Source organism: Mercenaria mercenaria, chromosome 5 (genome assembly GCF_021730395.1).
Source record: "Mercenaria mercenaria strain notata chromosome 5, MADL_Memer_1, whole genome shotgun sequence".
NCBI classification, from domain to species: Eukaryota; Metazoa; Mollusca; class Bivalvia; order Venerida; family Veneridae; genus Mercenaria; species Mercenaria mercenaria.
The window spans coordinates 23,130,170-23,156,032 of NC_069365.1; the positions used below are offsets into that span (position 1 = coordinate 23,130,170).

The following is a 25,863-nucleotide window of genomic DNA, read 5'->3' on the forward strand; positions in this document are numbered from 1 at the left end:
TATAGCTTATATCAATAGTCTATATTGTTTGATATAAATAATTATGCATTTCTATATTTACCTAACGGAATATTTAGAAAAAAATGTACAGCATCCGCCACTCTATGCATGTAACAAAGATGTAACAATATTCTTTTGTTAGTTAACATTTTTAAACATCTGCTTCTGTTGCTCAACTTGTACATAGAAAATTACAAACAGTACTTTTTGATAAAAACCGCATTTCATAAGATCCAAGCCAGAACTCACAAATTTTAATATGTATTTTGTAGATTTTAATGTCAATAGCTCAATATCTTTAACATAATTATTGACACAGAAACAATACATGCTAGACAATGGCTATTTATAAGTTTTATTCTTCGTTTCGCAAACCAAAGTTGAAACTATAAAAAAAAAATATTCATTAGATTTATATTTTACTACAGAAAGAGGCTGATATATTTATTACAAACAACTATTCTTCTAGATCTAGAGTACATATCTAAAATATATTTTTACAATAATCATTATAGCCTACGTGACGCAATCATATTTTATATTATTATTTTATGTATATCTCCGATATTACAATGTGGGTACTAAAATGAGATGCTTATATCTCGCTACATTTTACAAAATTAACCTTACCTCACTCCGCTCCTCTTTATATAAACATCGCATTCTTACAGGCCATAATCATGATTTTATGAGAAATGATAGATGCATCTTTTCTTCAAAGTTTAGAAAAACAAGTATTTCGGTATTTTTTCTTTCAAATATACAAAAATGCTCGGGTCAATGCTCGAGTCAATTAGCTATGACGATGCGTAAATGAAAATAAATAATAAGAAATACTCACAAGAGTCACAAGAGTGTGGTTAACTCAATTTAAGTCAAAAATCTGCTTTATCATTAAATCCACAAATAACTCACTTTGTACTTTTATATTAATTGAATGCTACACACTTTATATTATCCCATATAATGTGCAAGTTCGGCTTATTTGGTAATCGAAACAGTCATAGATATATCGCCCAGTATTAGTATGTAAATAAACAAACAATAGCATTATTGTTTAAAATAAAATATATGATATAGATATGTCAATAGTTGCTTTGTTAGCGCAGGGGATGAGTGGAAGGAAATGTAATCATTTTATAGCGATGCTTTCGAAGGTTCGAATCTTGCATCCGTCCAACACTTTATATATATATATATATATATATATATATATATATATATATATATATATATATATATATATTTTCGATTTCATTATATTGTGTAAATTAGTTTTTCCCTGGTTTCTAATTCAATGCTTTGTTCTTATTTTAAAGTAAATTCGGTATTTTCTTTACATTGATAAATACTGAAATAATGGCCGGGTAGTGCTTTTAAAGGGATGTATACAAGTGTTATATTTTGTTAAAACTAACCCGTTTAAAATATGATTACAGCTTTTATTTCGGAAAAAAACCCATAAAAGAACAGAACGTAATTTATTTCAATATCTTGTACATATAGAGTATCACGTTTGCTATAACAAGTCTATAATCATATAGAATCTAATAATTTCATGGTCGTATGATAAACTTATAAAATCTTTAAGTCGAAAACAAACATGTACCATATTTTATTTTATGCTTTTCAATGAAATACTGAAATTTATCGGTGAAATAAAATTGATATTTTCACTGTTTCAAACAGTGAAAATATCGTTTTTATTTTTCTCTGGTAGATCTACGGAACTACACTTGAATGCGAAAGAATATGAATTATAATAAATAATGGAAAAAATCATGAAAAATATACTTCAGTAAAGAAATAGATATAAATTAATATTTACAGGATCATGAAGATATACGTTCCATCATTAAATAATCTAAAAGAAGTCTGGAAACGTCATAGGACTATTTGAAAGTAATACGCTATAGATATCGTGACGTCATGAAATTATGACCTCATGATGGATGCACGTGACGCTGCGCGGGTAAAATTGACATAATTTGTTTAAAACCATTGAAAATACATAAAATAAAAAGAAAATTTGTTTGTTTCAATGTAAGATTGAAATATATTTCACTCGTGAACACAATAATTTACATTTTCACTCGTGGCTGCGCCACTCGTGAAAATATTTAATTATAGTGTTCACTCGGTGAAATCTATTTCGATCTTACACTGAAACAAACAAATATCCTCTATATAATTTCAATTTGCACAGAGAATAGAGAGAGGGATAACGACAACAGGCCGCGCATGGTTGCAAAGTGCGCATGTGCAATTATCGTGTAAAAATAGCCCATCTAAAATTAGCCCGTACATGTAGGATCCCATTAGAACTAATTTTAGATAACTTGTCCGTTTCCGGTTGTTGTTGTGGTTCAGTAACAGTGAATATGGAATGGGATGATGAATTCCACTGGAAGCAAGATTCCTATTATGGCTCTGTCCTATCACTACAACAAGCGCGAGATCTTATCGAGGATTTCGAATACACAACGTGCACCTCTTTTTCCGAAATAAGATCAACTAAAAAGTTCGGGCAGTTTTGTGTAGAAGGTAAAGAAATTATTGTTAGAGTGCAATTTTCACTAGTGTCAGACCCGAACCCGCACAAGTAATGAAGTATGTTGACAAGTGGTTTTAACTGCAATAGTGAATTGAAATGAAACTGCTATATAACATTTTATATAACAATTAGTAGAGTAAACATTCACCGACTGTTTTCAGAACTATTCAGAAACAGTAAAAACCCTCAACAGACGGTAGGTGTTTGTTAATTTAACATTTAAATTAAATCTCTTAATTTTTAACAATAAAATTTAACATGTACAACCAAATACAACCAGGTGTACAATGCTATTCCTTGATTTCGTAAATCTTAAGTCTTGACTTACAAATAAGGACATGTTCTATTTCATAATTTTACACGTACCACCCACGTTGACAAGCAACAAATTGGTAAATAAATAGTTGATAAAAGGCAGGTGAATTAAATTCCAGAAATATTTTCCCAAATAATAAACACAAATCTGAATATAAAATGGCTTCCAATGCATAATGGAAAAAGGGTGACACTAAAAAGTTAAATGATTTGTGCCGCGCCATGAGAAAACAAACACAGTGCGTTTCCGACCAGCATCCGTGCAGTCTGGTCCATGTTGTTCACTAACGGTTTCTCTAATTGCAATAGACTTTGAAGGGAAATATCATTGTTCACTATGTTAACTAGGTAAATCTCTGTGTTTTATATGGAAGTGAAATACTGTCTGTATATGAAAACTGTACAATTTTAAAATTGTACATCTTTAAGATAATTAGTGTTGTACAACTAGAACCTACCGTCTGTTGAGGCCTTAAGTTAAGTGCAGACAAGCATGGTTGTGTATCAGTACTGTAAACAATACCCTAAGTGTTCTCGTAGTTCGATAGCTACGACTGGAGCATGGTATCTGTGAGTACCATAGATATCTCCACATATTTTCGTGCTTCAAAAGCATCAGCTGGAAAATGGTACCCATGAGTATTTTAGATAACCATGCTCTGACTGTTGTTCTGGTTAGATAACAACAGCTGGGTCATGGTATATATCATGGAAGTGACTAGGGGTCCGGTAACCAGACCTCTAGATAACCCGTAGAGGGCATGCTAGAGGTCCGGTAATCGATAAGGATACTGAGAACGGTATAATGATAAAAAGATGTCGGATACTATATTTATCTTTAAAAACGAACGATGATTTCAAAAATTTGTTTTAATTTCATGGTTAGTCACAGGAAATAGGAGTATTTATTATTCTTAACTTGAAAGCAATGATGTCTACAAAAGGAAACACTAAGTTACAGGGAGTTTTGTTGCATATGTTTTATATTGAAACATTATTTTAAATGTTCTGCTGGCGATTTTTTGTTTATTTGTATGTCTGTCTACTTGCTTTACTTGAATTACATATTTTGAGCCATACCTCAAAACTTTCTTTTTCAAGATAATTTTTTGAACATAACTGCACTAAACATTGCATGGTTTCATGGGGTAAGTTGATATAAGAAAAATATACGAATTCAAATTGCACTAACCAGTTTCAGTTAAATGAAACTACTAGATCTACATCGTTATTTCATCTTATAAGCTGACACGCGGACGTGTCCACTTGATATTTTTCAAGGCCACGTAAACGGAAATAAATAAGACATACCAGGCTAATAATCATTTTGTTGTTTGTTACATAACGTTGACAACCCTGCTAAGTCATACTGTACGGTAGGATACGTCACAATATGGAACTTAAATGATACGTAAATGTTGGAATTTCCGACATCTATAAAAAGTAACTAATTGACGCATGCGCATTTTGCAACCATGCGCGGCCTGTTGTCGTTATCCCTCTCCCGAGAATAGACGATCACATATTAAACCTATGTATTTAAACAATATTACGTTCGTTTATTTTCTGTTAATAATGAAATATTTCAGTTAGTGAAAAGTTGGAACTAAATTAACTAAGTATAGTTGTCGCTGATGAACCCTTTATGGACACAACAACAATAATAAAAAATAAATTAAATACACATTTAAAAATGAAAACATGTACGGGTCTTGGAATCGAACTCAGCACGAAACAGTCGGAAAGAGAGAGCGTTACCGCTCGGCTAACCAGGAATTAGTGTTTGAATCGGACACGTTTTATGTGCACTTAATCTCATGTTATTCCCTTGTTTGTTTACATTTCAAAAACCCATATCAATACAAAATGACAAAAGTTAAGGTATACTCGAAAGGACGTGACAGAAAGTTAAACCAATCAGCGATCTACGAACAGATTAATCGCTGTAAACTCACAAAAATTGATTCTGCCACTGTCAATCAATTCTGTCTCATTTACATATCAATAACGGCAGGCACGTGTCCAGGTGGGGGGGCCAGGGGGCCCGCCCCCCCCCCCCTCCCCCCCCCAGCTGGCTGGCTAGTTACGATTTTTATTACTATGGGCCCCTCAATTAACAAATTTATACACCAGCGCAACAGGCTTGATTTGACAGCAATACACAGGCTAAAGAGCCATAAAACCGTGTCCGGTAGCGGAAATTAGCCCCAGGCATGTCACAGGTAAAAGTTTATCTGTGCATGCTTCATTGATCGCTTGATCGGTACTTGATTGGGTAGTGGAGAAACTATTATGTATTTTACTCTTTGGAAGTGTTATAAAATGATCAGAACATTGTTGGTTTTGTTAAGTAAATCTTAAAATGAATCTGAAAATTGAAACATTATGATGGTTGTATTTTGTTTTTACATTAAGGCACATTCCCCAAATTTATTAAATTGATAGATATTTATCCTATCTTTTTATTTTACAACAATTAAGTCAAAGAAGTATAAAATACACATCTATTTATTTTTATAGATCTCTGGTACAGTTAAGAGTTCATTGTCATTTGACATCTATGATGTAAATAGTAATTGTCATAATACTTCGTTTGTTTTGTTAGAAATCTAAAAACATTTGGCCATTTTGCAAATAGGATACCCTTAATAATTAGGCTAGCCACTAGACTGATAATTACGATATTTCTATGATTCTTTTTCTTTTTTATGTTCATAGAGACAAAAGCCAGTCTATTCTAGAGATTTTCTAAGAGGACTGATGTTAAAATTGTAATATTGGACATAGTATATAGACTGGCTCAGTTCACTACATGAAATCATAAAAATGTGAAGAAAAAAAATATCATAGTCTAGGAGCTAGTCTACTTAATAATCATCTTAAAACTTCAACATTTTTTTCAACTGGGTATCATACAGAAAAATAAGTCCATAGACTGTGACTTTACAATCATACATACATTGAAAAGGCTTGATGAAATGATTAAAAAGTAGACTTTTCCTTAAATATATGATACATCCATGCATCTTTAAAGGTGTTTCAGGTAGCAGGAAAATGCATCTATTCATGTGCCATATTAAAAAAAAATCGCAAACGGGAGGGGGTACCCCCCCCGAACCCCCCCCAGGTTGGGCCCCCCCCCCCCCCCCAGCAAACAAATCCTGCACGCGGCCCTGAATAACGCATGATTTTAAGTGCTAAACGTCTCATAATATTGCTACTTAGGAAAAATATTATATTCATACTTTTAACGTGACATCAGGAACTGTACATTTTCAAGTTACTGCCATTTTCCACTTTGGTTAATTCTTATAAAAAGGAACCTTAAAAATAAGCAAACAGTGACTGCTAAAGTAAATAGCACAATAATTCCGAACCCAAATTCAATTTTAACCAAATTTGTCCTTGAAGATGCTACAAACTACAAAACCTCAAAGTTTCATTTGGTTTCAAATTAAAGTTTGAGATTTTATTAACATTTAGCCAGCTGGCGGAATGTGATTCTGCCTTTGCAATCAGTTGAGTGATAGATCAGTCCATTTTAGAAATTTACCAGGGTAAATGTTAAACAAGGAGCCTGTGAAAAAGTCTCAGTAAAATATTGTGCGCATCCAAGTGAAATTGGATATGATTTAACTGTGAATAGCCTACATCATCTCATTACAAACTTGATAACATAAGAACATAAAGAGAAGCCTGTTATTCTACAAAGAAATGAAAGTAGGAACAAATCTTTGTGTAAATTTTGTAGTTGATGTTTTAAGTGTTTCACATTAAAACTAGATACATGTAGTTATCTTCAGGTATATAATAAAATGTATACAATTTAAAAGGTATACACTACTGCATTTACTACATTTTTGTCACTTAAAAAACTTTCAAAAAGTACAGACATTAAAGTCTGTTATACTCCAAACCTATCAGAGCGATTCACTAGCGCTTAATGCATTTCGACGGTGTAAGTGTAAAACAGGTGTCAGCTATTTTTTTGCACATATCTTCTTAAATTTAGCTGAAGGAATATTTATCTCTCTTTCTCTTTCTCTTTTATATCGTCAGTCAGGTCTAGGCGGAAGTCTATGGATGGCGATTGGTATTGTGATAGACATTCTACTGTTCCCTACTCTCTCCCTTTACCTGAAAACAAGAGCACCAGGAGCCAAAACGTTCCCGCAGGTAAATTCAACAAATATGGTTAAACTATACTAAGATATGATAAGAAAATGGTAAGAGAACATGTTAACTAAATAATCATTTTCAAGAGCGTACCTGGATGATTTTAAACTGTACGCAAGATATGAGCAGCATAGCTACGAACCAAGCCGAGATGCTGCGAAGATGGGATAGGTGAGGGAGGAGTTCTCCATTGAGATTTTGGGGCCTCCCCTTGAAAATGTTGAATATTTTACGGCAAGAGATGCGTTCTCTTGCTATATTCCAGCGTTAGTATATTTTGTTTGTCACATTAAATATACTACATATTACAAAGGTAATCATTTACAATCATAGATAGTACACCGCTAATGCTTACTGGCAGGGATCGGGACATTGTCTAAACGCAAAAACTACAACTCGAGCAATCCCGGATATTTTAAGGAATACACCAATTTTTCGTAGACTTTATTTATAATTAGAGTCCTACTTTACTTGACCCTGACATTGTGTGCTTCAATAGCTCTAGCACGGCTGAGAATTAGAACGTTGAAGAATCAGCGTTCTGTGAATGCTCTACACAATATACCCCCTGTTTTCGTACATTAGACATCAATAGTAACAGTAGATATATGGTTACGTTTCAAAATATTTGCGTCACTGAAACACTGTGTCATACTATGATATTTTGTACAATGCCAAGACCCGCGCAGGAAAATTGAGTATCGCCAAACGGACCTAACACTATGGCAGTTTGGGTAACTGCATCTAAATTAGCTAATCCTAACTGCTACACATGTGAACAAATCACATGTTGGAACCGTGTGCAAAGCTGTCATAAACATTATTTATTTATTTATTTATTTATTCATACATTTACTCATTTAATCGGGCACTGGGTCTTCTTATTGCCAGATGTAAGTTAATTGGTGGGGTTCCATATGATGTGTTTACTAAATTGTATGACTCGATAGTGTGGCTAGTTATTAATTATGGAACAGCTATTTGGGTAACTAAATCATTTTTTTGCATCAACGTTGTGCAAAATCCTGCAATGAGATTTTTTTTTGGTGTGGGGAAATATACTCCAAATTCTGCAGTACTGTAGTGGGAGAAATGGCTTGGCAACCTTGTATTGTCCGTCAATGGGAAAGTATTTCAAACTACTGGTGCCGTCTTTCTTGCATGAATCATACCAGGCTGCGTACACTTTTAGCACTCTGGGCTCAAAACAAATCTGGTACATCTTGTAGAAATTGGTACTTTATTGTTAAGAAACAATACCAGCATCTAAAAATTCACAATTCTTGTAACCTGAATGAAAATATAAGTAAGCATTATTTTGTAAAACTGGTGGAAGAAAAATGTATGGATCTATTTGTTGTTGATTGGCTTGAGTCAATTCATAGTCTTAATGAATAGTTCTGGTAGAGGTCGCAACAAACTTCGAACATACCAACTTTTTAAACTGGATTTTGACAATGAAGTTTACTGTAAATTGATATTGCCTTTTAATCGAAGGTCAGCTTATAGTAAATTTCGATGTGGTGTTGCACCGCTTAGGATTGAAACTGACAGATATATGAATCTAAGTGTTGAAAACCGCACTTGTCCATTTTGTGATGTACAGGTAGTTGAGGATGAAAGCCAGGCAATTCTAGACTGTTTCTTGTATGATGATATTAGGTTTCCCTTATTATAAAAAGCCTGTGTTGTTTGTAAGACAAACCAGTTTATAACATTGTTTACTAATCCGGCATTTGATACATTTATGTGCCAAAACCAGTATATATTACAGCAACGCAATTTTTATCTTTGTAAACAGTGTTCATAATGTACATGAGCTTCTTTGTAAAATCATTCTTGTTCTGTAAATGTTGCAAAAACTTGGTTACACTATGACATTATCAAAGCGGGTGCTGATTTCTTAATTTGAATTGTTTTAAAGGGCACTTTATTGTTTTAATTGTAGTAATAGGTTTACTTATTATGTTTAGCAGCATTTATAGAACTTAAGTATCTTACTGGGAGTGTTATGATACCTGTATATGAATCTTATAATTCTTTTATTAGAATGGCTATGTGCATTAGATTTTAAGTATCGTATGAATGTAACATATGTATGTACATAGATGAGACTCTTAAAAAGATTGGATATTTAATATCCTCCACAACGTCAAGATGAAAGGAACGTTATTTCACACATCAAAGGCATAATAGTTTTTTTTGTTATAGTATTTGCAATATTCGTCAGTCACTGTGTATAATTTAATGCATTGCTTCTGCATCCGCATTTTGACAGGTTTTTGATAAATGTTTAAAGTTTTCTCACGCGAAACTTAATTTTTTTCTAGTCACATTAAACAACATCTAATTTTGGCAAACGCAAATTCAAACTGCATGAATTGCTAAATTGTATTTCGGTATTCAGATTTGGATGTAGATTGATAGATTAATAAAGTCTACAATGTTATATTTAGTGTAACGTTTTTCTTACTCGAGACAACGGATGACTATCATTTTTATTCTCCCACTGCTCTGTTTTATTGCTTGAATAGCAGAGTCAGTGGGTGAAATAGATTCCCAAGTTAAGTATATCGAGGTTCAATGGACATAGTGATATGTAGGTATGTTTGTAGAAAATGAGCGCTCCGTTGTTGCCGTAGAAACTTGCATGCACAATAGAATCTCATTAGTATCGCAACTATATGGGTATGTGGAAAAATGCTTCGCCTGAAGTGGTGCTCTAAATCTAAAACATCAAATTTTAGTGCCAGTTAAATATAAATCATTGGCTAAACATTTTGTAATAGTAGCAAACATTTATGATGTGCTTAGCTATACATGCATTGCGTCTTATTTTAAATGACTGTCTCCTAGTATATGTTTGGTTATCTTTGCCAAACGTTTGTGGTTAGTGCCACACGACTTTACCTTATCAGAGAAGTAGTTGGTTTGGATAGGAATTACGAGTTTATTTACGGTAGCACATTGGTCCCTTTAAAGTTGATGGTCGATTGTAAGTTTAGATTTCCGCCATTTCCGCTCAAGGTTTAGCCTCATGAAATTCGTCCGTGAACCACGGACAGCTAGGTCGAAGAACGACAGCTTTTGTTGTTTGTAAGGGAGCATGTTTATCTATCAGTAAGGATAATCCATTTGAATATGCATTCACTAGCTGATCTACGTCTGTGCCTTCCGGAAACTTATTAGTGCAAGGGACGCTGAGATGTCTTGTTTCAAAGAACTTTTTTGCAGCATGTCTAGATCTTTCGAAAGTACATCAGCAGTTAATATTATGATATGCGTTTATTTCAGATAGCGTACGCTAGGTTTGGTAAAGCTGCACATATTTTGTTCTGTATTCTCGCACTGTTAGCCAACTTGATAACAACCACTAGCATGCTGCTGGCAGGAAAGTCGACTCTCAAAGTTCTCGGCAAAGACACCAATAACGAGTTCATTTTTCTCATCCTGGCAGTCTTGTTCGGCTCTTATTGCATGATCGGAGGTCTTGGAACTACTTTTTACATCTCGTATTTCAACACGGCCTTGACATTTATTACTGTTACAGTTTTCGTTTTATACACGAGTTATTACCCATCTGATGATATGAAGGATGTTTCCTCTATGGAAGCGCTGTATAATGCCGCATCATGTCTCGAAGCACCGGAAGGTAACTACGGAAACTCATTTCTGACATTCAGAACATCTTCCGGTGTGATTTATGGAGTAGTTCTAATGTTCATGGCAACTTCCATCAGCTTTTGCGATCAAGCAAACTGGCAAAGCAGAATAGCGGCAAAGCCAACACAGGGCGTGTTAGGATTCTTTCTTGCGGCCTACATGTGGTTTGTTATACCTACAGCACTGTCATTTACTGCAACGATGACCTATTTCTCCCTCAGCGCTCAGAATGGATCACATATTCTTACCGGAGCAGAAATTGACAACGGTATGTATCAACATTGTAACTACTGAAGTATGTACTTGATCAAATGTATAGACGTGCCAGCAAAGGAGGTGTTTGGTATATTGGGCATATTGTTCTGTCTTAATAAATAGCAATCTAATAGCCTTTCTTCTGCTAACTCACGTTCCCATGACCTATATTTGTGCCAGTTTGTCTTTTAAGTGTGCTAGAAATTAATATTAATATATATGTTTTGATATACATAAAACTTTACAAAACGTTGCATATTTCAAAAAGTCATTACCTCGGGATTTAGAAACATGAACTTGCGACGTCGACTTATGGAATGTAGTTCAAGCAAGCACGTCATTAATTTCTATATTTGGCTCAAAGTTATAAGTCTTTACATGATCGGGTATTTGGCTGGCGAAATATAAATCTTAAATCTTTGTGGAAATATCACCCTTACTTGAAATCTGTTGCAGTAAATTCCTGAGGAGAGTAGATTTCGTCCTTTCTTGACGGGATGTTAATGTCTAATGAAATTTCACTCTTAGCTGACAGGATGTTTATGCGATAACATACAGCCCTTAGTGAACAGAGCGTTTACGTTTGACGAGACATTAAACACACTTGAAAGGGTGTCTAAGTGTAATGAAAAATCACCCTTTACGCATGGTTGTATAACCCTTAGACGATTTCGTCCATACATGACAGGCAGGGTTATAACAATCATGACGAAATATCGCTCTTATTTTACTGGGTGTTGTGGCACAAAATATTGTCCTTACTTGATTGAAGAGATATTACTTTTACTTTGCAGGGTGTTTAATTTTGATAAATGAAATATCTCCATTACTTGAAAGGGTATTTTTGAATGGCAAAATATTGTCCTTACTTCTCGAGCTGTTTATGTTTGACGAAATATTGCCCTTACTTGAAACTTAAGGTGTTTATGTGTGGTATAAATACTTGAGGACATTTAGGTCTTATTTGACAGACAGCTGGGTTTTTATTTTGACGAAAAATCGCACTGAGTTGACAGTATGCTTATGTGACAAAATATCGCCCTTACATGAAAGGGTGTTTATGTATGGCAGTAAATACTTGAGAAGGGTACAACCTTACTTGACGGACAGGCGGGTTATGTTTCACGAAATGTCGGCCTTAGTTGAAGGTGTGTTTATGTGACAGAATATCGCCCACACTTGAAGGGGTGTTTAGGTTTGACAAGTTATTACACTTACTTGACAGAGTATTTAGTCTGATGAAAGCAAATATCACCCATACGTTATGTATAGTTCCTCCTTTCTTGCTTGGTTGTTTGTGTGACGAAATATTACCCTTACTTGAAAGGGTTTTTAAATGTAGGAAGATTGCATCTTAACTGAACAGAGTGGTTATTGTGGGTGAAATGTTGCTCTTAGTTGGCAGGGTATTCATGAGACTATCTCCCTTACAGGCAAAGGTGTTTAGGATTGATGAGATGATACACTTACCAGACATGACCTTTAGCAATGACAAAATACCACCTGTACTTGACAGGGTATTTATGTGTGTCAGTAGACTGGTCTCGTCTTTTAACCTTTCGGCGAATGGTCACCTGAAAAGACGTATAGTGGGTATGTGCGGAAATAAACACTTCAGGAAGTTTTATCCTTACTTGACAGGGTGATTTTGCTGGACAAAATATCGCGCTTAGTTGCCTGGGTGTGTATGGGACAAAATATTGGCCTTATTAATAAATGACAAGATGTTTGAAGACTGTACGTGATGTTACACTATCTTGACAGAGTGTTTAAGTGTGACGTAATATATTTACGTGTGGCAGTGAGCACCTTAGAAGGGATAAACCTTATCCGACAGTGTTAGGTTCGACGAAATGTTGCATGCCCTTTGTTGACAGGAGTTTTAAGTGACAGTACATGTATATCGCTCTTATGTGTGTGACAGAAGGTTTAGGTTTGTCGATGTATTACACCTGCATACCTGGCAGGCATCTGAGTAGATTTCGTCCTGAACTAAAGGGTATTTAGATGTGGCGAAATGTCGCTCTTACTTGACGTGGTGTTCAGTGTTTGGGACTTTTCAATGTAGACAGAAATACGCTTTTATCTGCTTTTAGAATGAAAACATTAGTAAAGCGTATCTATTCACGTGAACCTCGTTAGAAATGTTATTTTTTTCACCAGGTTACATAACACCATACGTGATGAACGACCTGCTGGGACAAACAGGTGGATACTTACTGTTGACAATGTTGATGATGTCTCTTATGTCAACTGGCTCAGGCGAGGTGATGGCCGTATCTTCCATTATTGTATATGACATTTACAAGACGTACATTAACCCCTTCAGGTAACGTACACCATGACTTTGGAACTCTCTTCCTGTCAAGATCAGGGAAGCTGACACGCTAGCTGCTTTCAAAAGCCTGCTCAAAACCCACGTTCTTTGTACAAATTTTCGTTAACTGACCGATACATTTTTTTTTTAGCTGTTTTTTCTAAATTAATCTGTTTTTCATCCATGATTTTTGTTAATGTGGATGCATTATAATTTGATACGTATTGTTTGTATTTTTGCAATTATTCTGTAAACACTTTGAACGTGTACAAGTGATGAAAGACGTCGCTAATCAAATGTGGTATAATAAATAATAAAAATAATAATGACTGATAACCATGTTATCAAACAGATCTGTGTCTGCCAGTGCTTTTGTGAAATGACACGAAATGTGTCATTACCGACTCCGTATACAATCCAGTCTGATTGTGAACATGCTGGTCTTTTTGTCCGCCCCCCCCATGATGGTGGGGCATATAGATTTGGTCTGTCCTGCGTTGTCCGTCCGCCGTGAGTGCGTCCGTCTTCGTCCGAAGTTCGTGACATGCCTAGCTCAAAAAGTATTTGATATAAATTGATGAAACCTTGCATGAGTCTTTATCTTGATATAAACTTGCGCATCGACTATTTTTCGTCTGGCTCCGCCCCCTATTTTCAGAGTTATGGCTCCTGAAATAGTCAAAAATGCACATTTTCACCTTGTGACACGCCTAGCTCAAGAAGTGTTTGATATAGATTCATGAAACCTTGCAAGAGTCTTAATCATGATATGAACTTTCGCACCTCCTATTTTTCATCTGGGTCCGCCCCCTATTTTTAGAGTTATGACCGCTGAAATAGTCAAAAATGCAAATTTTCACCTTGTGACGCGCCTAGCTCAAAAAGTGTTTCATATTAATTTATTAAACCTTGCATGAGACTTTATCATGATATGAACTTGCGCACCTTATATTTTTCATCTTGGTCCGCCCACTATTTTCAGAGTAATGGCCCCTGAAATAGTCAAAAATGCACATTTTCACCTTGTGATGCGCCTAACTCAGAAAGTATTGCATATTAATTGATTAAACCTTGCATGTGTCTTTATCATGATATGAACTTGTGCATCTTCTATTTTTTGTCTGCCTCCGCCCCCTATTTTCAGAGTTATGGGCCCTGAAATAGTCAAAAGTGCACATTTTCACCTTGTGATGCACCTAGCTCAAAAAGTATTTAATATAGATGGTTGAAAACTTGCATGAGTCTTAATCATGATATAAACTTGCACACCTCATATTTGTTTGGCTGACTCCATCCCCTATTTTTAAAGCTATGGCCCCTGAAATAGTAAAGTAATGCACATTTGCACCTAATTATGTGTCTAGCTCAAAAAGGATTTGATGTAAATTCATGAAACCTTGCTTGAATCTTTATCATGATTTGACCTTGCACACTTGGCATTCTTCTTGAGAATCTTAGCGCTTATTACAGAGTTATGGTCCTTGAAATAGCCAAAATAGTGGATTTTTTGTTTATGATGCTCATAGCTCAAAACGTATATGGCCTAGAATAATGAATCCTTTTCATAAAATGTTTGTTGAGGCTATACCCCATTTAGACTGCAAGCATTTGAATTATTGCCCCTTATTTGTGACAACTGTACCAGTGGGGGGCACACCCTGTGTCCTACAGACACATATTAGTTTCAACATATGTTTTCTCGGTTTGAAGAGGATATTAAGAGAACATGCATTTTTGATGGCATGTAATAAAACATTTAATAAATGGCTTGCCAGTATACAGTTACAATGATTATTCCTTCGGTACACGGGTAATATCATTAATTACTGGGTGACAAGTCGTTAAATAGGTGATGTTATTGCATTGCACCATTTACTACTACTACTTTGCTTCCTCGTTAAATTCCTGCGCATCTAAAGTCTGAACCTTAGTATATCAGTCAATAAACCATTCGAAACTCTTGAATGTTAATCATATTTTAGCCTAACTTTACGCCACAAAGTTCTATCAGATGCTGCTTGCTCATTTATACGGAAGATTGACTAGAAATAATAATTAATTTCTTAACATTTAAATATTTCATTTGCAAATACTTTGTACATCTATTGTATACAGTGTAAAAACTACAGGCGGTATGCAATTTTTTTGTGCATCTATTGTTCACACTGTAGGAACCATAGGCGTTTTAACAAACTCTTTGTGTATCTATTGCTTACACTGCAGGAAGTACAGGCGGTTTAGCAAACCTTTTGTGCATCTATTGTATACACTGTTGGAACTATAGGTGGTTTAACCAATTCTGTGTACATCTTTTGTTTAAATTGTAGGAAGTACAGCTGGTAGAAATATTTTGTATCTATTGTTACATTGTAGGAAAGGACTGACACCAACAGGTTGTATATTGTGTGGCAAGGAGAAGTTACTGGACCTTTGCAGAGACCACAGTAATCTCTGTCAATGTCCAACCTCTATTGATTGCAAGGCATGTGAACTAGATATATCTAACCGTGCTACGCAAGGCATTGACAATGTGCAGTATGCATGTACGGTGCACGGCAGATACAGGCAATATGAAGATGGCCTAATGAGATACAAGGTTAGAAAACTGTTTGTTTACAGTACAACATTAACTAACTACTGTGTAGGAAGAAAAATGAGACAGACTACTCCGCCTGTAAAATAGTCCTGTCATTCACATAGCAGTTGTATTTAATTGGTAATACTGTAATTGTTGAGTTAGTTTGTTTAGAACCATCTCATATTTCGTGTGTAGTAAGTAACGCACATGTACCATAAAACTTCAGAAGATCTAGTTTGTATTACAGAGCTGGTGTATGGTATGGGTGGTAGTGTGCATCGTGCCATATGGTTTACTGGTGTCTGAAACAGGCATGAACGTGAATTGGGCAACTTTAGGAACTCAAGTACTTACCAGCCCCTTCCTCTGGCCACTTTTCCTGACGATCACATGGTCAAAGGCTACTTCACAAGGAGTGATTGCGGGTAATTTGATGTTTAATTGTTTTTAAATACGTGTTGTATAATGTTTGTAAATTTATCCATAGACATAAGACCTAAGGATCATCATCCCTTGCACCGTCCCTGCATACCGTCATCCAATATCTGTAAGCATTTTGAACGAACTGACCGTAGCGCCTGACCATAAATATATATTGTCACAATTTCAGCATGATTAGAACAGCATGTTCTATCACTCGTTTGTATTTCAGGAGGCACAATTCGGGCAGCATTTTTATCACTGGAATGCTTGCATTTCAAGAGGAAATACTTGTATTTCAGGAAAAATACTTATGTTTCAAGAAGCGTAATTTGTACGTCATATTCTATCACTGGAATGCTTGTATTTCTGGAGGCATAATTCCGGCAACATGTTTATCACTGGAATACTTGCATTTCAAGAGGCAATACTTATATTTCAGGAAAAATACTTGTATTTCAAGAAGCGTAATTTGTACGTCATATTATAAATAATTCCGGCAGCATGTTTATCACTGGAATGCTTGCATTTCAAGAGGCAATACTTGTATTTCAGGAAAAATACTTGTATTTCAAGAAGCGTTATTTGTACGTCATATTCTATCACTGGAATGCTTGTATTTCTGGAGGCATAATTGTGACATCACGCACTATCACTGGAATACTTGTATTTCTGGAGTCATAATTCCAGCAGCATATTTATGACTGGAATGCTTGCATTTCAAGAGGCAATACTTATATTTCGGGAAAAATACTTGTATTTCAAGAAGCATACTTTGTACGTCATATTCTATCACTGGAATGTTGTATTTCAGGAGGAATAATTGGAACAGCATGTTCTATCACTGGGATGCTGGTGATGGGATCAACTTATGAAGATGGGCTCAGCAATTTTTACGTAAATACTGCGGAATCTTACAGCCTCCTCACCGCTATGGTGAGTGGATTTGTTGTGAGCTGTGTGGTAAGTGTTGGAGTCTCCCTGTGCACACATAAGATCAATTCTGAAGCTGATGTGGAAAGAGAATGGGCAAAGACCATTAATATAGATAATCCCCTCAATCCGTTCCGTCAGGTATATGAGGAAGAGTTGAAAGAAGTTGATGCCGGAACTCTGATCACAGCAAAAACAATGGACACTGTTTTCAGAAAAGCAAGGATATATGCCGCTGTCGGTGGTGTTATCAGCTTGATTATTTTCCTGGTTATTATTCCAGCAATTGCATTGAGTTTTGAGGTTCTTAATTTCGACCAGTTCTCTACATGGATGAAAACGTTTCAGATATACTGTTTCATATGTACATTTATCGTGGTTGTGCTTCCCCCAGTCGAGGAGTGTCTACAGATATGGCGAAGGTTCAAGAGAAATGAGTCTGCAAGTACTGAACACAAGGACCCGAAATCTAGCGTCGGCAATGTTTCCAATTTACTTCACTCGGAAAAATTATAAGATGACTTTTGTTTGTATAGATGGATTATGGCATGTCAAAGCTTGCTTAACAATACATCTGTGTTATTATTATTGTATGATCGTTTTTGTAATTCAAAGTTTCTTATGGTATATAGTTATAGTTGTGTGTCCTATCATTGTTACTTTATCGACATAACGACAGATAAGAAAACTGTTCACCCGCCAAAGAAAAACGATATTTTCTAATTTGTCATTTTGACCTTCTAGAGTTTCAACATATTTTATTCAAGCAATTCTGAAACATTAACAAAACGATACTCAAAGAATTGGACAAAAAATACTTATACGTTTGTTCTTTCTCTTTCATCCTGCAACAAAAACAGAATGCCAAAATAATAAAAAGAAATGATATTTTATCATTATGGCAAAGGCTACTGAACATTAAATAATACAATGACAAGAAAATGACGATAGTACGACATGTTCTAATTCGTCGTTGTGTAATTCTGATGCGCCTGAAGATGAAAGTGTTTAGATGCCGAGATCGGCGTGTACTTAAGCATTGTTCCTTCCATCGTTTTCTTTGGTGGGGATGACAGAATATAAACAAAGCAATCATAAAGACTGAAAATGTTATTCTTTAAAGTTTCGCGGGGGCAACACGATTACACGACGGAAAAAGAAACAATTCGTTCTGTCCATTTGGCGCGAGCAACATAAAAGACAGTAGAAAAGTGGCAGAAATCAGCCACCATACATTTTGTGTTGCCTCGGCACTCGGAGTAAACGCGGTTTACTGAGCCAGTGAAAAACTGTTACAAAGAGGAAATTCATAAGGATAAAGATGGCAACATAAGAATAACAATAACAATGTTAACAATGTGGATAACAATACATTAGATACCAAAAACGAATATAATAATAACAGTATAGAAGAATAATGACTAGCAATGTTTTGACTGGTAATAATGGACATTTCAAATATTATTAATGGCGTATATGTATACTTTGGACTATATAGTCCCGAAAATACGAACATATGCAATTCAATTTGATTAATTTTTACATTCTGGCTGGTGTTTGTTACTGATATATCATTAAAGGGTATAAATAATACGAAATAAACATTATTTTAAATAAGTTCGCATTTTAGTCACCAGTAGATTCGCGGTGTTTCGTCCCCAAATATTCACGTACCGGCGCACGATTTCTTCCCGGATAGTTATACTATAGCGGGCTTCCGAAGACTGCAATGAAATCATCTGAGATAATTCAAACTTATTTGGACAATTTTCGATTTTCAATATTTGCATTTTTAACAAAAACGCGAATGTATTATGAGGCATATTAATAATTAGGCCTAAAAAATTCTTTATTTCCGGTAACATGCTAAAAATAATTAGGGTAGATCGGTCGGAATTTTTTTGGCGGTGGGGGGGGGGGGGGGGGTTTTTTTTATTAAGTGAGACTTTTCGGAATTTTTTTTTTAAAAAAAAAAAATGAATACAAATAAGGGGGTAATGCTTTTTTAGAGCATCAGTAAGTTGATTTCTAACATCACTGACAATGTTTAAAGCATAGAAAGTGCAGTTTTGCAACTTTTTGTTAAACAGTTGAAAAAACAAAAATTCTCCAAGGCCATAAAAACATTTAGGGTCGGGCCAAAAATTTATGGTAGGTCAGGATACCGGAATCGAACATTTTTTTACGCCTTACATTAATCTACAGCTGAAAACATGACTGAATGCAACCTGAAGGTCATAATGTATGCTGATAATGGAGACACTAGTAGTTTTTGAAAATTGAATTTAAACACTTTAAAGTCATTGTAAATATTCTTTTATCGTTGTTTTTAGTTTAAGAACTATTCAAGAATTTCTTTTATCTACATAATTCATGTGTAATATATTCATAGCCTGCTTTTACCAAAATGAGATCTAATTTGTTTTTTTTTAAAACACCTGTCAAGGTCACAGGGGCCTGAACATGGGAAACCGTTTCTAATCAATAACTTGAGAACTACTTGGCCCAAAATGTTGAAACTTCCTAGAATGATTGGACATGCAGAGTAGATGATCCCTATTGCAGCCAACCATTAGTGCCCCTTTGATTTTCGCTCCTATCCCTTATTGACTTCTTGCCTATTACGACCGTCACCATGCATTGGGGGAGACAAGAGCTTTTCTATAAAAGCATCTTCTAGTTTGAAAATTAATTGCCCCCTACGAAGGAGGAGGTGTGTTGTAAATATTATTGTTTGATGATGGCTGTCGGTCGGTCTGTAGACCAATCAGTTTCCGGATGATAACTCAAGAACGCTTGGACCTAGGATCATAAATGTTGATCGGGAGGTTTGTCATGATACGCAGATGACCCCTACTGATTCTGCGATCTTTAGGTCAAAGGTCAAGGTCACAGTGACCCGGAACAATAGAAATATTTTGCCAGATAACTAGAGAATGCTTTGGTCAAATATCACATTTGATACGGAGGTCACTTATGACTGGTAAATGACTCATAATTATTGATTTGAGATCAGTACGTCAAATTCCAGTGCAGAGTGACCAAATGATTGCTGTTCCTTTTGCAGTTACTAAATGCATTAATGGGGCATTTCGAGTTCTACGAGCTCTTGTTATAACTAGAATCTCCAAACATCACATAATTATCAATTAGTGCATGCCCTTCGCTCACATTTACTGTTATCCCCCTTGTTCCAGTAAAAGCAGAATGTTTTCCCATTAATTTGATAAAAAATGAAAATGCTTATAATTCATAAAATATTTTGAGCAAGAATAACCAAACCTCACCAAACTTATCAATAAGCACATGAACTTTGCTTATATGTTGTTTTATCCCCCTTGACTGAGTAAAAGCAGGCTTTTCCTCCTTGATTTGATAAAAAAAAAAATGAAAATGCTTATTCGTCAAAAGTAATTTAACTAAAATCATCAAACTTTAACTAAGTGTTCATGCCCATTACCAGAAACTGTCAACCGCTGCCCACATCCGTCCTCTCAGTGCTTTGTTTAAATGCATTTATTCCTGTTTGACACCATAGATTATGCGGAACATTTCTTATATACCAAACTGGAGTTTCCTGGCAGTTCCGCCGGTGCTAGGTACCCGGTGTGTAAGATGACACTCGGGCTGTAAATGACGTATAACGTACTTTTTCACGTAGTAAAGTTGTGTCGTATATAAAAATATCTTTCTATGTTAAACTGAGTAAAAAATAAATACTAATACCTTGATAGTTTCTCTTTGTTCTTTATAGTATATTTTTTCATGTAGTAAATTTTGTGCCGTATATTTAAAAAATATCATTGTATGTAAAACAGGGTAAAATCAAATACCTTGATAGTTTCTCTTTGTTCCGTTTATTTTATCAGTAGGACATGAATATAAGAAGCGTCAGACTCGCCCGCACTCTGAGAGACATGTTGTTTTAACCATGGTGAGAACTGACCTAGATTTAAACCATATATCAGTAAGAGCGGTCGGTCGCTTCTGACTATTGACAATAAACAACAAATGCAGATTGAATAGGATAAGGCCGTGACTTTGATTATTGTAATATCATTACAGAAAATTAATGAAATATCATGGCATATTGTACGAGATAGAAGCATCATGAAATGAAGCATGAAATGATAGATTTCTAGCCAAAATGCATAGAAACAAAATATGCAACGCTATGATGCTGAAGCTCTATTTATGATAAGCACACATGTACTAGACAATTGAAGGAGAATACATTGTGCTAGCAAATCCAACTACCGGAAATCCGATGCCAAAATGCTCAACGAATTCTCAACATGATGATGATGGATTTTGCTCTGATTGCCTATAGTATGCTGATGATTATGTATACAATATGCCATACCGAAATGCACAAAGTGTGTTGTGGGCCACCAAATATTTTATGACATAAAATTTGCCCATAAAATGGTACGTTGAATATCGTATCAAATTACTTAATAGTCACATGCAAACATTCATTTCTTTAATAATATCAGATTTTCCGGCTTATTTACTTTCAAAGATGGCACTATAAGCTATATTCAACTGTATTTGACCATTATTTCTCTTGATTTTACCTAATCAACACTATGCAGCAGTTACTTTTTCCCTCCTTACTTTATAATCCAGTCATTATTCAAGTATGTAATTACGTATATTTGAATAGATCAAAGTTTCCATTTGTTTTCAACAGCCTAAGGTGAAAGAACACTACCGAGGTCATGCCACCCTGCCACTCCCAGTGTATATTTAGATTTAGCAAAGTCTCTCATGCAGTCCGTCAAATGGTTCGACAGTGCTCTCATGCCACCTTTCTATTCCTAGTATGCTGTTTGAATCGACAGTGCTTCTTCTTTGGCTCCGGTATAATAACATATATCGACAGCACAACGCCAAGAGGATGTAGAAGCTGCATACACAAGCATCTAATTTAAAAGAAATGTAAATATAATATCAAAATTATTTATTTTGTTGAGTTTAACGTCACGCAATCAAATCTCTAAAGAACACTATACAGTTTTTAATTATTGATGAATGATTTCATTATTACGATACTCTCACAAAGCGCACAGCCCCAGTTTTGGCACTGTGGACGAAAATTATTAACTAGATGGCGGCAGTAAGATATCATACTTGCAATACTCAAGAATCAATGTTACTGCAATTCCTGCCCGACTAAGCCATTGGCAGTATAATACGGGATATTTTCTTGCGTAATACATGCATGCACAGGAAGCATCTAGCACAGAAAGCAGTCATAGTCGCAATTCGAAAGCAAAAGTTGTATGACACCTCCAATTTAACCTCCGTAGAAAATCTGATTTTACAAAAGCCACAGCAAAACAGTTTAATAACAAGCGTTAACATAGATATTACGGACATAAACCAATGTATAGTCTGTATTTTATATTGTATAACAAAACGGACCAAAAACAACGTTTCAATAACACTGAAATCTTATCTTCCGCTTTTACAACATGCACATCAAAATAGTTTTAATAACAAGCGTTAACACAAATAATCTGGTCACAAACCGATTTAGATGGTAGAACAAAAGGGACCAAAGACAACGGTTTAATAACATATAGCTTTTACCTGACTACTTACCTTCAGGTATTGCTACCAAATAACATATTTTAACTACTTTACCCAATACCAGCATAAATTTCGATTGTCCACATGTGTGTTTTCTTTACCCATTGCCCAAAAGCAATTTCCTTTCAATACCTGCTTAAAAATAAAACAAAACAAAAGATTGCACTGCTGTATACTGAACAAAGTTTGACACAATCTTATACTTAAGGCATGATTAATTTTTAAACCATTTCCAGTTTCGGAAGGTCAACAAAGTACTGCTGTAATTATCACCCAATGTACAGTAAAATGCATAGTCTAATCATCATCATCATCATCATCACCATATTTTACTTTTGCGTTTAAAAGTATGATTAATAGTTTATCGTCGTCATCAACATCATCATCATGAGGATACCATCAAAATCATAAAAAATAGAACAATTAGTAATTAACCACGATATTATATTTCTTAAATAACAATGTCAGTAATAGATTTGATAATCATTGTGATCATCATCAAAATCATCCATTCCAATATCATGATAAGAATCGTCTTGACCACTAGTCGTGTTCATCAACATCGTCCTTTTCTGTACATAAATCTACTAAATCCGTTCTAGTATACTTTGTATTATCACCATCTGCAACGACAGCAACATGACCATAATGGACAGTATGATAAATAATCACGCTTTCTAAGTATTCAACGGCTAGTAGCAACAACCATAGAATGAATTTTCAATCATTATTTTTTTTTTATTTTTTGCATTTCATTTGTAATAGAGTTTATGTCTAAGTCAGTAGTGAAACAAATAAAATGTTGTTGATAATGCTGTTATAAAATATGCACGTATTGAGACCTTCGGTCCTAAAATGTTCAAAGATATTTCATTTATTTACTTAAGATAGTCGTTCAGGTTTGACTGTATCAGCAGTGTAAACTTTGAGTTTTCGTCCTAAATTATTAGAATTTTGCGACGTGTCAAAGCTAGGACATGAGAAATGTAAAACCGTCATCCAATATCCAAAACACAATGTCTCAACAAAATTGTAACAAACAAAGAATTACGATTGTTGCTACTTTTCAATAGAAATGGGGGTTTGCCTCGCAAAGAACCCAGTTTTTGATATCGTAAATAACCAATGATTTTTCGACATAAATAACACATGAAAATATTTGAAATTACAATGTATTCATGAGCTTTAGTGACCAATAATTGTATCATTTCATTCATCTTTAATTTAATGAAATACGCTATAAACATGTCTAGGAATGTATTATATATATAGATTATCCGCAAATCCACAGATAACATACAAATCCACTGATTTTTCGATCTACAAACCCACAGACTGTGAGCATGAAAACTGATAAAATTACACCTACGCAGCCCGAAATCAAATGGTTCGCTCACTGTATGCACAAATTAAGGTCACCTGCGAGTTTCAGCCATGTTCGCCGACTTTGAGTTTTTGGCATTTTCAGAAAAATCAAAGTCAACAGAAATGACTGAAAGTCACAATTGACCCTCACCCACACATACCACAAGCAAATCAATCAATTTCAAGCTGAGAATCTGAGCCCAAATATGACCCTAGCAGCCTCCAAACACCTGTTCTGCAAATCTATAGATCGAAAAATTTGCAAACCTACACATCATCTGCAAAATCATGTGCGTGAAATTAGCCAAGCAGTCAGAGTAGCCAGAGTTCAGCCAGAGTAGCCAGAGTTCAGCGAGAGAATTCATAACTCTGGGTACTCTGACTGGCCAGAGTTCAGCCAGAGTAGCCAGAATTCAACCACAGTAGGCAGAGTTTCTAGCTTTTTAACATGTTCTGGCTACTCTGGTCAGCCAAAGTAGCCACAGTAGCCCGAGTCACCAGGATATCATTTGCTCTGGTTACTCTGGCTGTTTCTAACAGAGTAGCCAGAGTTCAGCCAGAGTAGCCAGCCTTTCTAGGATTTTAACATGTTCTGGCTACTCTGGTCAGCCAGGGTAGCCAGGTCCCGTGTTCGCAAAATATTTTCAGTCTTAGCTGAGTTTGATAATGAAACTTAATATGTCATTTCTAGGTAAATAGAATATTTAAAACTGAATTTCAAGTTAATAACTATTTTCAAGTGGTTAATTAAAGTAGTTTTGGTTACTCTGGCTGGCCAGAGTAGCCAGAGTTTCTAGGGTTTTAACATGTTCTGGCTACTCTGGTACGCCAGAGTAGCCAGAATAACCAGGTCCCGTGTTCGCAAAACATTTTCAGTCTTACCTGAATTCGATCTTGAAACTTAGTATGTTATTTCTTTCTAAATAGCATGCTTAAAACTGAATTTCAAGTTAATTACTATTTTCAATTGGCTATTTATAGTAGCCATAGTAGCCAGAACTCTGGTTACTCTGGCTGGCCAGAGTAGGCAGAGTTCAGCCAAAGTAACAAGACTTTTTAGGATTTTAACATGTTCTGGTTACTCATACCAAAGCAGCGTATTAATGCTTGAAACTTAAATGGCAGACACTAGAACATAGAAGAGTACATGCATCCCGAATAATGTTGTACAAATAACCATTCCAATTAAGGCACCAGTCATTTTGACTGCGAAGGTAATATTTACTTGAGCAGCTTAAAGTGTCACATTTCTTAAATGAAGATATAAATGAAACTGTAACGCTTATAAACATTTTGTCTATAACATGATATAATATTTTGTGTACTTTTTACAAAAGGTAAAAAAGAACTGTCGCGGAAAACGATAATAAACCAAAGACATATGACGGGCTAGAATATTCGATTGGTAATATATTGCTTAACTTAAAACTGGACAAAAATCATGATGAGTGTCAGCTGTTCAGTATTGTACAGTTTATGGAGTCACGAAAGGTTTTTAAGTAAAATACTATGTTAAGCCCTGAAACCTCGAGCATGCATAAAAAGTGTAGAGTAGCTAGCTCATGACACCAACTAACGTGATACAGCCAGCTATAGTACATGCAGTTCTTATATATATCTTTAAGACGTTATGTAACATTTATCTTTTCAGAGACTCTAAGTCATGTCCAAACTGTCGAAAGACAGTCCCTC

The 25,863-nt window shown here is 35.2% G+C and overlaps 1 protein-coding gene across 1 annotated transcript in view; it reads left to right on the forward strand.

The window, feature by feature from the left end:
- Positions 1–19,131, forward strand: part of LOC128556922 (uncharacterized) — a 48,084-nt gene extending 28,953 nt beyond the window's left edge. The window contains exons 4-9 of the mRNA XM_053542904.1: positions 6,929–7,045; positions 10,340–10,976; positions 13,127–13,292; positions 15,654–15,876; positions 16,106–16,283; positions 17,093–19,131. Coding sequence (XP_053398879.1) covers positions 6,929–7,045; positions 10,340–10,976; positions 13,127–13,292; positions 15,654–15,876; positions 16,106–16,283; positions 17,093–17,727 — 1,956 coding nt within the window. The 3' untranslated portion in view covers positions 17,728–19,131. The remainder of the gene's footprint in view (positions 1–6,928; positions 7,046–10,339; positions 10,977–13,126; positions 13,293–15,653; positions 15,877–16,105; positions 16,284–17,092) is intronic.
- Positions 19,132–25,863: the final 6,732 nt, after the last annotated feature.